The 17892-nt window shown below is 39.0% G+C and overlaps 1 protein-coding gene across 5 annotated transcripts in view; it reads left to right on the forward strand.

Annotated features, from left to right (window-relative positions):
* The window catches only part of ROCK1 (Rho associated coiled-coil containing protein kinase 1), an 82184-nt gene extending 64813 nt beyond the window's left edge, over positions 1-17371 (forward strand). Inside the window, exons 26-35 of one of the 5 annotated variants that reach the window (XM_048940695.1) lie at positions 417-505; positions 1899-2087; positions 2562-2727; positions 7619-7689; positions 9762-9850; positions 11298-11376; positions 11499-11760; positions 12334-12541; positions 14037-14114; positions 15846-17371. In XM_048940695.1, coding sequence (XP_048796652.1) covers positions 417-505; positions 1899-2087; positions 2562-2727; positions 7619-7689; positions 9762-9850; positions 11298-11376; positions 11499-11760; positions 12334-12541; positions 14037-14114; positions 15846-15849 — 1235 coding nt within the window. In that variant the 3' untranslated portion in view covers positions 15850-17371. The other 4 variants (XM_048940696.1, XR_007376111.1, XR_007376112.1 and 1 more) reach the window with 4 other exon arrangements.
* Positions 17372-17892: the final 521 nt, after the last annotated feature.

The following is a 17892-nucleotide window of genomic DNA, read 5'->3' on the forward strand; positions in this document are numbered from 1 at the left end:
CAGGAATATTTTCCTTGTGTTCTGTATTTCTATAAGAGCAGGGATTTTGCAGGGACTGGGCGAGAAAATTTTCAGTTTATATGTATATATGTTAGTTTTATCATGTTTGTTAGTTTTAAGTATTTGAAAATTATTCGTTAAGTGCTTGTATCTTTGATGGAAGAATTCTTATCAGTAAAATGCTTAGAAACCCTGACAAAAATCAGGAGATTGCAGGTGTGATAGATAGGTTGTTTATAGTATTTCATCTTGATGCCATCAGTAAATAGGAGTAGTAGCACAAGACCAGTAACATTTATCATTATTTAGGTGATGCAATAGGAATAAGGGGAAATAGAATGGTACAGTTTTATGTGATTAAGCTTAGGAATACTTACCTTGTCCTAAAATCTCAAAGTTGAATCTTACTTTAACAGAATATAAGCTGAAAAAAGAGGAAGAAATTAACAATATTAGAATGCAATATGAGAAGAGTATCAACAATGAGAGAACTCTGAAGACACAGGTATAAGTCTTACATAACTGAATAAAGTAAAAATGATGTTGCATGTCAGATATATTTCAACTTTTTTTTGTTGTTGTTTTTTTGGTGCAACTAGTTCTTAGTGCCTGGGATTTGTTAATTTAATGCTAATCACAGAATCACAGAATGGCCAGGGTTGGAAGGGACCTCAAGGATCCCGAATCTCCAACCCCCCTGCCACATGCAGGACCACCAACCTCCCCATTTAATACTAGACCAGGCTTCCCAGGGCACCATCCAACCTGGCCTTGAACACCTCCAAGAATGGGGCATCCACAACCTCTCTGGGCAGCCTGTTCCAGTACCTCACCACTCTCTCTGTAAAGAATTTCCCCCTGACATCCAACCCAAATCTCCCCTCCCTCAACTTAAAACCATTTCCCCTTGTCCTACACATATCAACCCTTTCAAAGAGTTGATTCCCCTCCTCTTTGTAGGCTCCCTTTTAGGTATTGAAATGCTGCAATGAGGTCACCTCACAGTCTTCTTTTCTCCGGGCTGAACAAGCCCAGCTCCCTCAGCCTGGCCTTATAGGGGAGGTGCTCCAGCCCCCTGATCATCCTAGAGGCCCTCCTCTGGACCCTTTCCAACAGCTCCCTGTCTTTTTTGTACTGGGGGCTCCACACTTGGATGCAGTATTCCAGATGGGGCCTCACAAAAGCAAAGTAGAGGGGGCACTCACTTCCCTGTCCCTGCTGGCCACCCCTCTTTTGATGGAGCCCAGGATGCCATTTGCCTTCCGAGCCACAACAGCACACTGCTGGCTCATGTTAAGTTTTTCATCTATCAGGACCCCCTTCTTCACAAGCCTGCTCTCAAGGACTGCTCCTTCCAGTCTGAATGGATGCCTGGGATTCCTCCAGCCCAAGTGCTAATCATGATGCATAGTACTGATATTTAGAGTTTAAATAAAATCGATTATGAGGGCTTTTCAGAATTATTACTAGTATAGTAAGGACCATTAATACTGGTGAAGTATTTTTCAGGGGCTAGAGATTACTTTTTCTGTACCAACTACATTGCAGTGGTTTTGGGAAGTCTACACTTTTTAAAGACAGGTGGAGATGATTGGAGAAGTTGGAATGGGGTGAGAGTTTATCTTTTTCAAGCTCTTATCTCCATTTTTGCTATTTGAATTGGGTGTTGGAGTGAGAAATACAGTAACCGAGGTACACATTTTAATGTATCCCTAGGGGTATGTTTTCAGTTTTGGAATTAATTACAATGATTTATTGAAGTGCACCTCTCCCATTCTGTTTTTAGATCATGAAGACTTGCACATTTTTGCTAATCCTCCAATTAGATAAACTTGGAAGGTTTACGTGACACTTGCTTTCATACATAACTTCTCTGACTTATCTGTTTCTTGTAACAGGCTGTCAACAAACTGGCTGAGATCATGAATAGAAAAGATTTTAAAATAGATAGAAAGAAAGCAAGCATGCAAGATTTGAGGAAGAAAGACAAGGAAAACCGGAAGCTACAACTGGAGCTTAATCAAGAAAAAGAGAAATTCAATCAGATGGTAGTGAAATACCAGAAGGAGCTTAATGAAATGCAAGCGGTAAAATGATCTTCATTTTTGTCACATTATGAACCTCTCTGCCCAGGGAAAACGTGCAGCTCTTAGTGCACTTGAGAAAAAGGAGTTCTGTTCCTGATGTACTAGACTAGAATATTAGTGCAGCTGTGTTGTTCTCGTTCATTTTCTTTTCTCAGTTGGTAACTGTGGGAGAGACTGGTACATTATGAAAATTGAATATTGCATAGTACATTATTCATATGGTTTTTCTCTGGAAGATTAAATTTTTTGTTATAAGTTCTACTAACATTTTCCACTTCAATGTATTGCTTTGTCTTTGATATTTAGCCTTTTTTCCTAGTCTTTAGGAACATTTTTATGATAATAATTTATGTCAATGCTATCAAAAGTGTCTAGAGATTTTGGGGCAAAAAGAAGTAGTAAGGTTTTGTTTTTAAATACTTTGCTCCCATATTTTTGATACCTTGGTGATGATGTATGTGTATACAAATACAGCAACTAGCAGAAGAATCAACATATAGGAATGAGCTACAGATGCAGCTGGATAGTAAAGAGAGTGACATAGAACAACTACGAAGGAAAATTTTGGATCTCCAGCAAGGAATGGATTCCACCAGCGTTTCTAGTCTACAGCCAGATGAAATTGATGGAAATCTTTCAGGTAAGAGGAAAGTGTCTTTGAAGTAGTTGTTTTCTGTGCATATACACAATTTTGGAAGGTCCGTTCTTCCAGTCTTTCAAATAGGTCACTACCTTCTTGAAAATACCTTGTGACTATCTTTCTGTGTCACGTTTCTACTTGTATGTTTTGAATTTATTTTTCAGTTTCATGGCTCAGCTGCTCACACTTAGTCTTCTAAGTACTTTACGGCACAGTATTACCTTAACTTTCCACTTTTGTGGAAGGAATATAGCTGTCACTGCTGTTTGAATATAGTATCTACAATTTGCAGTGTAGAGTGAATCCAGTAGAGGGCCAGCATATTTCCATAATGCATTTTATATCTTGAGTGTAAACTTGCCTTGATTTTGTTTGTTAGTCATAGTAATGTAGCATTTTTTTGGTGGCAACAGTTGTCTGTGCAGAAGGGAAAAAAACAACCCACCAAACTGTAGAAATTTCTATAATGCATAGCAGAGTATGGTATTCTGATTCAACAGTTTAGAAGAATATCAAATGTAAGCTGGTGATTCCCATATAGCTTCAGTTGCAGACATTGTATTTGGAGGCCCACTGTTAACATTGGTTAGTGATTTCCCACCCCTCGATATTTGCAGTGTGTAATCAGTATGTTCACGTTTCTGTATCCCTAGGTAGGGATAGTAATAATCAGCACTTTCTCCACCATTTTCAGCAAAATGGCTGTTTTGTAATATACTGAAAAAAAAAACAAACCCTCATCGCTTGCCTCCATCTGGTAACATCTTCTCTATTTCCTTAAAATTAATATTAAGTCAGTGTCACACTGTGCTAGATCTGGGGAAGTTTATAGCAGTTTATAGCTCTTTCTTTGTCTGCTTCACACTATGGTATGTTGTTTCCAGTTTTCCCTTCGCAATTGTGCATTTTTAAGTATCTGTCCAAACTGCCACTTTGAATTTGGGGGCAGAAATTTACTTAGTTGTAACAAATCAGCTATAATTTTATCACTGTTAATTAAAATAGCACGATTACTGGAACTTCTTACAGTCTTTCCCTTTGTCTTCTTTACTCCTCAATTTCTACTTTATCAACCTTTCACTTCCCTTCATTTTTTGCCCTCTTCTTTCCACATGCCTCTTACTTTTACTGCAGTTGTGCTTCTGATGTTAGTATTTCATACAGGTAGGACCACTAATATTATGTTATTAGGCCATCTCATGTATGTTCTTAAAATATGTTTTGATTTTGTCCTTAGAATGTGTTGGGTTTTTTTGTTTGTTTGAGTGAGGCTCTGAGTTGATCAGAATTTGAATAAGAAGCAATTGAGGTAATTTAAGGAGATTGTGATGTTAGTATGATCATATTTCACACTTTTGTGAGTTAAGTAGAGAGCACAGAAGAACTAAACTAGCATTCAACTAGCATTTAACTTAGCATTGTAAGCAGGAAAAGAAAGCCAGTCTTTAAAGTGTACATACCCCATGCCATAAAAGAGGAAATAACAGAATCACAGGTTAAGGCTGGAAGAGACCTCTGGAGGTCGTGTAGTCAAGCTCCTGCTCAAATGAGGACACTGAGAGCAAGTTGGCCACCACCCATCACCATGTCCAGGTGACTTCTGAAGATTCCAGGGAGGAAACTCCACAGCCTTGGTGTCCACTTGGATCCCTAAGTTCTGCCCTCCTCTATGTCCTAGTGTGTGATGTTGTTCCTGCCCAGGTGTAGGACTCTACTCCTTTTTAACTTCATTTGATTCTTGTCAGCCCTGGATGGCTTTGTCCCTTTGGTGAGTCAGTCACTCCACACTGATTTGTGTTTTCAGCATATTTACTTAAGATGCACTCAATGAACAATCTGTATCGTGGAGTAAAGACGTCAAGAAGAAGTGGAGCTGGGATCTTCTGCTTGTTACTGGCCTTCAACTAGACTCATGTTTCAGTTAGTGTCTCTAGTGTTAGAATCCTTGGTGAAGCAGCTGGAATAATGTGCATTTCAGTTAAGCCTTTAGAATGCCTCTTCCTCCTGGCTAGGCTTACCAAGCCTCAATACTTGTAAAAAGAATTGCTCTTTGCAGAGACAAAATTCAAGCATGAACTTCAAGGGTTTTTTCCTAACAATTATGGGACACTTTAACCTGTTCTGAATTGGTTGTTTTCATCTGAATTGCAATATCATAGAATCGTAGAATTGTTTGAATTGGAAAGGAGCTGTAAAGGTCATCTAGCCCAACTCCCCTGCAATGAACAGGGACTCCTACAGTTCAGTCAGGTCGCTCAGATTCCTGTTGAGATTGACCTTGAGTGTCTGCAAGGACAGGGCATCTACCACATCTATGGGCAACCTGTTCAGAGGTTCAGATAACTTAAAGCTGAGTTGTCTGGCAGTTTTAACTGAAGGAATATTTTGATGTATGTTATTAGATGGTATTTTACACAGACAGAATAGAGCAATGAACATGAACCACCTCAGACAACAGTTTTTTGGAATACAGGACACAGCTATGACTTCTTGACATTTTCCTACAGGTAGCTATCAAAGTCTGATCCAGCTGTCTTGGTGAGGTTTAAATGAAAATGTGGTAAGAAATCAAATGGGAAGGGCTGGTTGGAAGGAGTTAGTGAGAGAGTAATCTTTCACTTTGTTGTTATGGGTGGAGTTTGAGGAGCAAACTTTTTTCCTTAACAAAAATAAACTTTTTTCCTTAACATGGAAAAAATACTGAATTGCTCCTGAAGGCACCTGTATTACTCAGCTCAAAACCTACAAAAGCTCATGAATCACTACTAGCAGTTGTTGTCTTCTCTAATTCTAACTTAGTGTTAGAACTCCTGTTTATCATCCTGAGTCACTATTGTGGCAATATGAATATTAGCCATGAAGATGTTTAAAATGCAAATCCATCTTCTAATATGCATTGAGAGAGAAGTGTAAGAGTTATAGTTTTCACAGATGTTTTTTCTTCATATTCTGTTTGGGCCCAGCTGGCCATCAGGTATTTTCAAGGTCTAACTCCTTCCTGTTGCTTTTTAGAGACAAAGTTGGAAAAATCTTTTTCATAGTCTGGGTAGCTCATATTTTCTTAATTACTTAATCAGAACACTCATAAATATTATTCGTCTGGATCAGATATTGGCAAAATGTCCAGATGGGCATTTGCAGTTGTTAGCTAACTCTGTCAAGGAAAATCAAAAAGCACTGTAAATATTACTCAAGAAGAACATTTGTGGCAAGGCTGGAACAAGAATAGCTCATCTGCCCTTTCACGAGTACATTTAGTTCCAGTCTCATGTTAGCTGTTGCTGAAAAGGAGCACATTCAGAAAATATTTTTGACTGCAATCTGATATTCACAGCTCAGAAATTCTCTCTCATTCAAATAGTGTTTGCTCACTAGAATAGATTTATAGTAGGCAGAAAAGAATGTCAACCAATTCACTTGTAATAACATACCCACTTTCTACTGCATGTGAAATTTCTTCCAGGATGTACTGAAATAGATGTGAGCTTAGGAAAATATTCCTCCTCATGGTATCTGTATAAACAACGTAGTACCTGATGCTTCTTTAAAATCTGTCATTATTGGATCTTTCCAAATTATCATAGGGCACAGTTACCCGAAATGTGCAGTGTTCCTTTAGAACCACTGTAGTATGTTCATTAGCAGCAGGTAATCAGGTTGGTTTGGTGTTTTTTTTTTTCTCTTCAAAAGGGGACTTCACCTTTAGCATATTTCTAAAATGCTAAAAACAGAAATTAAATTGTCAAGGACCAAATGCTCAACATAAGGTGAGCATTAGCTGTGATGCCTACAGACAGTATGTTTCCATTTCTAAAGCCATGGATTATTAAGACCTGGGAGGAGGGGAGGAGGAGAGGGGGGCCTCTCAGGCCCTCAATGCAAGTCTTACACGGGTAGAAGAGGCAGGAAAGTCTTAATTGTTCCAGGCAGATTTCTGGTTGGAAAGGGTTCTGCTTTTCTCCAGATAGGATTTGAGCAGTTCACTGTCCCTACCCAGTATTTTGAGACTTTTCTGTAGTCTGCTGAGAAATGATAAAGACATGATTCTGTCTTATTTCTTTATTGTAGTCCACTTTTAAATATTGCATGCTGTAGGAATAATGTTGCAAAGCCATGTTTGTTCCATACCTAGTTTTAATGCCAGGTGGGGCTGTCAGTCAGGCAGACTTGTTTTTCTTGTGACCTTTCTCTGTAGAATTGTTAAATTGCTAATTTCATGATAGCAAAATATAAGATTTTAAAGTAATTTTTGAAAAGCTGTCCACTGAAAATCTGAATAAAATGCTTGTCTTTTATTTCTGATATCTAGTTGATTCTTCCTGCATTCCTTATTTATTTATCTCCTATGCTTATCTTCTGTGAGTAATGGAACACCTGTGTAGCTTTGCTTGCTCTTGTGCACTCTTCTTTTTGTTTCCCTTGGGAAATGTGGATCTGATTTACTTGCTGCATTTTCCTGCTGAATATTTTCATGTAGACCCTGTGAGTGTTCAATGGTATTTACACTGAAAATTTCTGAATCATCCTCCATTTGAGCTGTAACACACTTCCAAAGCCAAGTCTTTTCTGTGGCCTGACCCTCTGCAAACAATGTACATTGTGTTTAAATGTTGACATCAAGGAAAGCAGCTTCACTTTATTCTGCAGTAACTGTGTGATAAAGTGTTAGCTTGTGATGGAGCATGAAATAAATGCTTATATCTTCCTTTTATTCAGCTGTGCTTTTTATTCTGCTTTGCTGAATTGGTAATTGCCTATTACTGCATGTAGTACATTTTCCTTTCTAGTAATAGTTTGCTTTGTGTTATTTTGCTTTACTATATATAATTAATATAAATAATAACATAAATATATACAATTACTTACTGGTTTTTGGTTTTTTTTAAACTAGAATCAAGGCTTGAAGGTTGGCTTTCAATACCAAACAAGGGAAATATAAAGCGGCACGGTTGGAAGAAACAGGTACAGATGGATTTCTTTTTTTCTTCCCTAACTCCCTTGAAAAATGTTGTTGTTGTTTTGTTTTGTTTTTAGGCATGCAGTAAGGGTGGAATTGGTTTTACAGCTCATATTTAAGAAGCAAAAAAAGTAATGAGAGTATTCCAATATGTATATATAGAGAAAGAAATTGATGTAACAGAAAAACAGATATGCAAGATGTATCAGAAATTTTGTTTGATATCTAAGGCTGTCTGACTTTTATTGTTCTAGAATTGATTTATCCAGCTTGCTGTCAGACTTTTGGCATTCCTTTGGCACAAAACACATTACTTCATTCTGTTCTTAATTGCCTAAAATATTACATCCTTTTTCTGTTGGAATATATCTTACAGACATCTCTACATGTCTTCTAGAATATTCATTCACCCTTGGATGATTACATTTATAAACTTCAGATAAACTCAGCTTCTCCACTAAAAGACTCGAACTTCTTCAGGCATGCAAGATATTGCAGTCAGTTACTCCATTGATGCTCCTCTAGTTTAAAAAATAGGTCCTGCACTTTGAGGGCATTTGAGCTATAGGTGGTTGCTTCTGTAAAACAAATTATGCTGACAGGATTCGTTAAGCTGAGTTTCAAGCCGCTGAATGAGGGGCCGTATTGACTGGAGTGTGTATTTTCTTGGCTGAACTACACTGCATCTGAAACAGTGTCAGCAGTGTGATAACTGAATTCTGTCATAGTCAGAATTTGCTTTTGTTAGCAGTAGTCATTTTAAGGCTGTTCTCTTACTGTGAAAGGCAGAGCTGTATACTTCAAAGGCAAAGAAGGCATCAGCTTTCTGTTGAAGTAGATCAAAAGAGTACAAGCACAGATGTTTTCTGTGTTGGGGCAGATTGCAAGAGGCTTGCACAATGAAGACTTAGCAGCTAGTCACCTTGATCAGGCTTTGTATTAAAGACTTCTGACTGAGGGCTTGAGATCAGTAGTCGAGATGTGCTCAGCTGAAATGTGCAGCTTCAGGAACACGTGTCAAACACTTTCCTGTGAACTTGCTAAGGTCACTTTCATATTCAGATCATGAAGTCAGACTCATTCCTGTGTAATGAGGAAACTCCTCTTGTAAGGAGGAGTGATCAGCATTTACAGAATAGTCAGTACTGCTGTCATGCAGAAACTCATTCAATTACCTACCAGTAACTGGAATTCAAGATGAATTGTTTGTGCATTCTCTTATTTCCCCTTACTTTTGAGTTGTATTATACTAGAATGTGGAGATGAATATGGTTGGACCAGTCTTTTAGATCCTTTTTTTAATACATATACCTTTAATATATTCTAAAATGCTTGAAACTACAGGGGAGGGGACTGCCATGGTGATGGTTGAGCTTTTGCTTATGTCCGTGTCCGTGTGCTTTAAATTGAGGACAACATGAACAGGCTTTTGGGGATGGCAGGCATACTAAACATTTGGGAAAGAGGAATGCTGCAAAAGAATGTTCATTTCTCTTCCTCTGCAAACTTTTCCTTTACTGTTTCGGTTTATTCCTAGATCTGGAACGTATATCAGACTATCACCTGTTCACTCTTACTGCTGCTTTACTTTTGCTCCTTGTTGTTTTAGTCCATTAGATAGGAAGTAGATTCTGAGCCCAGTTGCTAACTCCTTCAGGCTACCAGTTATTTGGTGCAAAGCAGCAGTTAATCCTGCAGGTCTCTGGACTACAGGAGGTGTTTGCAGCATATCAACAAGTGATACTCTGCATTCTAGGAGCTGCTCAGGATTGGAATAATTTTTCATATTCAACTTTGCAGTCAAGTGAAATTTGAGTTCTGTATGGATAGACTCCCAAAGTCACTAAGGACACTGTGGAGTTCTGCCATGGCAATACACAATCACTGTGGCTGTAGTGTTGCGCAGCTGTCAGAAGTATCTCTGGCAAGGACTTAAATATCTCTTCATACTAGCTGAAAAGACTGAGTTTAAAAAAAAAAAAAAAAAAGGTTTTTCATGTTCTTAGGAAAATACAACTGGATAAATGTTTCTTTTTAGCATTCAATTTTAGCTTGTTTTTACCTTTTCTCTTCCCAGTACGTTGTGGTGAGCAGTAAAAAGATACTGTTCTATAATGATGAAAAGGACAAGGACCAGTCTAATCCATCCATGGTACTAGACATAGAGTAAGTACAGTTACTGTTAGCTTTGTGTTGACAAGAGAGCACTGTGTTCAAGCTGATAAGAGATCTGTCATCTTGGAATCAAAATTCCATAAATAATTTTGAATTTCCTGTACTAATTGGAAAATGTATTTCAGGATGCTGTTATCTTTAATGGAAGATCCTGTGTTTTAGGGTTTTTTTGTATTGCTGTGGCTAAAAACTGAATCACGGGATAGTGATAGTGTGGGTCTTTCTGCATTCACTGGTCTATTTTTGCAGAAGAGATGAGGCTTATTATGACAGAGACAGAAACAGTGGAACCTACCTGTTCTTTCTCTTTTTGTGACTTGGTGTTACCTTTTTATCTGTGCTGGTTAAAGTATGGGATGGGTGGTAAGTTGTGGCACAGCCCCCCGATATTTTAATGACTGGTTTGTCCTGTTACTTCAAATAGCTGTTTTCTAATGCAGGTTGTGATATCGTGGGGCACACCAAAGTAAGGTACAGGCTCTCTGGTTTTAGGTCTCATCCCTTTGCCTCATAACTTGTTCTTGCAGTCTGAGAAGGGATTGGTGTTGACCAAGCTCAAAGCATTTCTAAATTTTCCAGACAATTTCTATTAAAGAGGAACAACAAATAGTTTCCCCTGTATTCTGTATACTGTTGTACGTAAGGAAGGATGTTTCATCACTGAAACCCATCACTCTTACATGACTGGCTATGATGTTTGAACAGCTGAATGTTACAGAACCTCATAGAGTAGTAATTGGAAGAAGGCTTTAAAATGCATGAAGCAGTCTACCAGTGACTAAGAATATAAGGGTCAGGAAGGAATCACCAAATCAGGGTGCGCTTAAGCTGCCATTTGCTTGTAAACAGGACAAACCATTATTTTCTCTTTGAGCTGTTTCTTATTCTCTTTTCATAAATGTCTGTTATGGCTATTGTTGAAAAGAGAATGTTGGGCTGGATAGACCTTAGATTTTCGTCCACTGTGGGATGACATTTGTTTCAGTTTTAACAGTATTTTCAACACTTTGTGCCCCAGATTGATCTTTATGATCTTCTGGCATTGATTGCTTCTCAATTGATAACATGACAAAGGGGAAAAAAACCCAACAACAAACTGTACTTCCATCCGGGGTTATCAGTATGCTTTTTTAGTAATAGTACAGATTTTGGAGTGTTCTAAGAAAGAATTGGAAAGCCTTTTTCACAGCTAAGTTTGCCACAGTGTGTCTTGAACCTATTGTAACATCATCCTCTTTCCATGCTATGAAATGTTTTGGTTTTACTTGGGTAAGACCAACTAACTTTACTAGGCAAGATCTATAAGGTATTAGTGAATTCCTAAAACTGTATTGCAGCCTTGAAGTATGTAATTTTGCTTGTATAAACAAGATTTGGAAGAACTTGAAAGCAACTTTATTATAGTCACATTTTCTGATTGGTCTTTCTTTTAATCTAGTAAGCTGTTCCATGTCCGACCTGTAACTCAAGGAGATGTATATAGAGCAGAAACAGAAGAAATTCCTAAAATATTCCAGGTAAAAAGGAAGTGAATTGTCATTCCTGTTTCAATTCTTTTCAAGAAAACATTTGGTGATTTTTAGAAACTGTATAGAAATATTTAGTGCTTCAACAGTAACATGCAGTATTCCTTTTTCAGATTTTGTATGCTAATGAGGGGGAATGCAGGAAGGATGTGGAGGTAGAATCAGTCCAGCCTGCAGAGAAGACAAACTTCCTAAATCATAAAGGCCATGAATTTATTCCAACAATATACCACTTTCCAGCCAACTGCGAGGCCTGTGCCAAACCTCTTTGGCATGTCTTCAAGCCCCCGGCTGCCCTGGAATGTCGAAGATGCCATGTGAAGTGCCATAGAGACCACTTGGATAAAAAGGAGGAGTTAATTGCACCATGCAAAGGTATCAGTACTGCTTATGAAGAGGCAGCTTTGAGAAGCCTTTGCAGGGAGGCCTTTGGTGTAACCAATGTGGCTCAGCTGTGAGAGCACAAGGGCTTTTGCCCAGATGCTGGTCCACTACTTGGTTCCTGAACCATTCTTTCTGTCAGCTGATACTTGGCTGTGTTGGGGACAATGCAGTGACCACATCACCAAGCTGTGCTGAGACCTTTGAAGAGTGGTTCTTCAGCCACTTCACAGACTGGGGTCAAAGTTTCCTCTCTGTGCTCCTGTGAAATGGAGTATTTGGGATACGTGCTCTGGAAGTCAGTCATAAGGTATCCACACAGCTGTTTAGCATAAGCCTGAAATCAGTGCAAGTTGTCTCATTACGTGAGTATTGAAGTCAAGACTATTAACGGAGACAAACACTGAAATAATATTTGTAATTTCCCCTGCTGGTTGTCATCTTCTAAAAATATGAACCATTCCAGGTGTGTATGTTGGTGCCACCAGGTATGCTGTGTGGTGGAACAGCTGGTAGGTCATATTTCTCATTCTGATAAGGAATTCATCTTCTGCCTTTTACTTACAGTGAGTTACGACGTAACTTCAGCAAGAGATATGTTGTTGCTGGCATCCTGTCAAGATGAACAGAAGAAATGGGTAACTCATTTAGTAAAGAAGATCCCTAAGAACCCACCTTCTACTTTTGTTCGTGCTTCTCCTAGAACTATGTCTACAAGATCCTCAGCAAACCAGTCATTCCGAAAAGCTGTTAAAAATACTTCTGGAAAAACGAGGTGAGAAACTACGAAGGCTGTGAATCTAGTCTGTGAAACTAAAAAACATAGGTATCTGTTTGTAAAAATCTTATTTAAGAGGAAATTGTGAAATAATGCCATAGTGAAGACTGTAGAACAGATTGTCTAAAGCTGTGCTCAGATCCTGAAAGAGGAATAGACAGAATTCATCGTTCTCTCATTTCCTGTCTTCTTCTGTCCCATGAGTTGTTAGTAAAGCTGTTTGTGGCCCTATGCGTTAACCAGAGACAGGTTTAAAATGTGGGTTTTTTAATGCTAGGACATGGTACATTTATTTTTTTTAACCCTCATCCTCACACAGTATAGCATGTTTCTTTCTCCAAGAATAAGTGAGTAGGTGGACAGTTTGAAGTGGAATTAAGGAAAGAGTCATTCTGGATTGAAGGACATCAATTTGGAAGCACTGCCAAACATTCCTTGCATGAAGTGTGTTAAATGCAAACTTCTGTGCACAAGGGGACATTAAGTATATTATGGAGCATGCACCTTCAGAGGCGAGTAGTATAAAAGAAAAGCTACAAAGAGTGGTGGTTTTCTTGTTCCTGAAATTAATACTAAAACACGGGTGATTATAGTTTGGGCTACAGGTATGCTCAGTGAAGATCCTTAAGATAACGTTAACCAGGAATATTACTTTAGGCCTTGAACTGTCAGAAAACTGGAGAAAAGCAATGAAAATGTTTTCATTTAGTATCTTAGTTTTTCCTTTCTGAAATGTGTATCGCTGTCTCGTGTCCTGTGCAGCTGCTCTAGAGCAGAACTTCAGCTCCTCCTTCTGCTGCCACCCACCCCTGCAGTTGCCGTGAGAGACTTCCTACAAAGGGGCTCTTATGTGATCAACTGATGTGAAATTTTCAGCATCAACTCTATTTGAAATACCTGCTTGCAGGTTATGCTTCATTTCTGTCTGTAAGGGACATTTCTCAGCCTTTAATGTAAAGAATGATTGATGTCAGTAAAAGAAAAGTGCATTTTTACTATTTTCCTGGAACATAAAATAGGTTTCTCTTTAAAGGTTGAAATGGAATTGGAAAGAATTATTGTAATACGGCATTTATGTGCATCTTTAAGCAGTATTAATTGGGCTAATCTAAAACAACACTGAAATGATCCTGACTGTACATTTTGGAAATCACTCTCTGTTATTTGAGTATATTTGTTCTTGCCCTGTGCTGCCAAACCTTGCCCTTGTAAAGTTCCCTTTCTTTATTTCACATTCTCACAACTCCGAAATGAATACTCACATGGTATCCTGATCTTTTCAACGTCTTGGAGCGCAGGCTGCAATGTGAATCAAACAGATAACAATTGTGTGACTCTCCAAGAGTTTGGCCTGAATCCCTCAGCAAACTTGTTGGTGTAATTGATGTTTGACCTCGGAATTTTGTTTTTTACTTATGTTTAACATGGAAATAGTTTCTCAGAACATGTAATTAATCTACAGCGAGCTCTGTTTTACTGCTACGTATTGTAGGCACCAAGTATGGAGGAAGAGGAATATTGAGCATAAGCAATTTAGAGAGGCTCAGCTGTTGGCCAGCAAGAGTGCTAGGTACGTGTGTGCTGCCAGCCTGGCTGTGCTGCGTGTGAGATGTATGCAGGAGGCAGGTGGGGACCCGCACAGCTCACTGGTGCTTGAGGAGCTGCTTGGGTGGCTTTGCGGCATGCTGCATTCCAGCACAGAAGGAGGCAGCTGATACTGGGTTAGCTGCAACAAAATGGGGCTTGTGTGGTGTTTGCAGACAATGTGAGCAGATAAGGAAAAGATACCTACCACGTAAGTGTTAGAAGAAGATGAGATAGGAACTTGTTCTGTGCCGTTTTGTTGTGGATGGTTTTCTAACCCTCAGACAGATTTGATGCTACTGCTGACAATGAACCAGTTAGCGACTGCTGCGATGTGTCGTGGCCACCCTGTGCCTGCATAGCACTGCACATTATATTCTGTATGTTTAGGAAGGGAGAATTCCCTGCTTAAGGAAAGTCTGCTTCTGGTGCTCCTGATGTTTATGTAATTACATACACATATAGAAGGTGTTGCATACTGAGCACTTACCTGGGATTGGACAGTAGCTGAGCTAACCCAGCAGGCTGTTTCCGCTGATGCTGGTGATGGATGACTCCTCTAAGAGGAGAATTTTCCTTTTTCAGTCTTCCTTCCCTGTTCTATCGTTGCTCCTGGGTAGGTGCTTGAAATGATCCTTTTTGGTCCTTTGAACAAAGATGCACAGTTCTGACAGTCAAAAAAGCCATAGGCATGGTTCACTGAACTGGTGAGTGGAATCAGCCCCCTGGGAAGAGCCGTGACTGCCTGAGCTGAGGGAAGGTTGGTAAGAGGGTGGGGTGCTCCTCTGGAGTCAGGAAGATGGAAGTGGGAAACTGGAGGTCCTTTCAGGTAGATCAAGACACTGCACCCTGCAGTTCTGACCCCGACCTCTTTACTTAGGGAGTAAGAGGAAGAGAGAAGGGAAGCAGTGATGATTTCTATGAGATCCATGTGTATCATAGCTTTTGCTAAATACGTGGAAATTGTTCTCTTGGCAGACGGTAACAGCACAGTCTGGTCTCATTGATGGGTACAGACCTTAATACATCCTTTAAAACGTTTTACGATATTTCATTTAGGTCTAATCTGGCTTTCCTTGTGGTGGATGGGCAGTGGATATCGTGGAGCATTGCACCAGACCCTTTAAAGGGAACTTCGAACATAAGTTATTTCTTAGTCTTATTTTTTAATAACTTAATCACTAAGAAATACGGATTATAACTTCATTATGAGCTTGCCGGCAATTGCAATGCTGCTTCTAGATCTGAAACTACACTTCCTAGTTTACAGCAGGCTAATTTATACACATTGTATCAGCACAGGTGAGGTGTTTTATTGTAATGGACTTGGACTTGGGCACCCAGTGAAATTCATGCATGTTTCAAATGGACTTCCCATGCATCAGATGAGCTTTGGCAACTGCATGCGCGTGCTCTAGTCCTTTTCTAGTCCTGTAAGGACGAAGGTCACTTATGTTTGCCACAAATATGCTTGTGTGCTATGAACGGTTTACTGGTAAAGCTGCAGTAACGTTATCATGTCTGATGTCTGTGTTCACCTGATGTTGTCAGAAGTGAAGAACAGTTGGGAAGGTTGTGTAGGTATGTTTTTAATATCATACATGGCAATTGGGAAAAAAAATTTCTTCTCGGAAGTTCTTAACAAACCTGCAAGAATGTTATGAAGCAAATTTTAAAATATGTTTTATTAATTGTCTGTTCTTTTTCTTTGTTCCAGCTAACCACGTGTACAGTGCTTAATGGAACCTCATGGGATGCGGTCTGAAAAACAGCTTTTTAACCACACAAAGCAGTGCAGACGGGCTGTTGTTCCTTCCAACATAACTATCACAGGCTTCAGGGTTAAGATTGCTATTACTGTCTCCTCCTTGCTTTGGCACAAAAGCACACTGAGGGTGTTTAATTGCGGGTTTGCCTAAAGGTAGATTAGATTAATTATTACTGTGTAATGCAAGTTAAAGCAAATAAAGCTTAGCTAGGTGTATAAAAAAAGGTGCTGCCTTTTTTGGATATAAAAAGAAAAAAAAGCCTGTAAATCACGATGAAATGCAGCCAACTTTCTTCGTATCAGTGAAAGAAGAGGACTGTTTACCCTCGGAAAGGGATATTTATGTCAAGATGAGCATATGAAACTGAGTAGAGGAGGAAGGTTTCTCAATGAGAAGGACTGCAATTGCTTTCAGGACTCAACAGTTGTGCTCTTGAAGACTGCAGAACTAGCTTACAAATGAAGCCTTATCACTTGAACTTCAGTGCCTTCACTGCAGAGTTCTAAACAGCCTTAATGCTAATCACCCACTTTGGAACGGATCCAAGTGTTAAATATCTTACCTTATGCTTTTCAAAATACTGATTCAGCAGGTTTGTAAAGGGGGGGAAAGCCAAGTAATTGCCTTTAATCTATGCATTTTTGCCAAGCCATACTGAATTATTTTACTATTAGAGGCATTAGAAACTAACAGGAAAAAGAACCGAGTTTGGAAGCATATTTTGGGGTACATCATTTCTGTAACTGAATACTGTACTGCTTTACAAATTCAAGAGATAACATACATTAAGTTAACAAACATGTATGCACTGTTTGAAATGTAAATTATTCTTAGAACACTTTTACTGGGTTTTACGTTGTCGTTTTAGTGCCTTAATTTGAGTTAATTGTATGATTGCCATGTCAATAAATGTAGAAATATAAAAAATAACAAAGGAAACCTCTAAACAAACCTATTGTGTTATCAGTGGTTTTTACTGAACTTGGATTGGTTGAAGTATTGTAGATGCTAGATGCATTTTCTAAATTAAAGGCCATCTTTGAATGGGAATTCCTCTTACAAAGAAAGACTGGTTCTAGTTTATAAGGCAAGAAATGTGCAGGCAATGGGGAAAAAAAATAAAAAGCATATAACATAAAAGCTTCAGGTAATTCAGGAATGTCAGTAAATGCTGTCAGCCTCTTGCTTTGTAGCAGGAATGCATTCATGGTTATATGGGCAGTATGGTTTTATTTTGTATTATTTCTTAACCGAATACCTCCTCAGTAATTTATAATGGCTTTGCAGTTGTGTATTAAATAAGAAGCACTGGAAAACTGATTCGTCCTTAGGACGATTTGCATGTTTCAAGTGGTATTGAAAGCCGCACTGATGGATATGTAATAATAAACATATCTGTTATTAATATGGTAATGACTCTGTGCTCATTTAATGAGAAATAAAGTAATTTATGGAAGGACTCTTCTGAAAATGACTGGCATGGTGTTTTCTCCTGACTGCAGCTTATACATGGATCTGAGCGTTCAAGACCCTGCGATGAGCTCTAGCACAAAGTACATTTGCATCACAGTGCCTAGGAGACTGGGGAACATTTTGTTTCTGTTTGATGTAAAACAGTAAAGACCATTCCAAATTTTTTGTTTCCTTATTCTCCTGGCCTGCAGTAGCCTATACTTATGATTCCAGCATGCCTTGTGCTTGTGAAGGTTCTGGTGTAAAGATGCTTCATCCTTTCTGGTACAGAAATCCCACTCATTTGAGGGGAAGGAACCCAGTGTAAGCAGCCATGTTCAGAAGGAAAAAGCAACCAAACAGCGCGTGTGTTCCATGAAGCTCTCTGGGAATCTCCCTGGGTCTCACTGAGGTCTGCAGAGGAGTGAGCTGGTAGGGACAGCATGCAACTGTATGCCCTTGAAAGGTCTCAGTGATGGGAAATGCAGATCAGCAGAAGTAGATGACATAATTTCAGAAAGTTCCCTATATGGAGCTTGCTGT

The sequence above is a fragment of the Lagopus muta genome, chromosome 3 (assembly GCF_023343835.1).
Source record: "Lagopus muta isolate bLagMut1 chromosome 3, bLagMut1 primary, whole genome shotgun sequence".
Taxonomy (NCBI): domain Eukaryota; kingdom Metazoa; phylum Chordata; class Aves; order Galliformes; family Phasianidae; genus Lagopus; species Lagopus muta.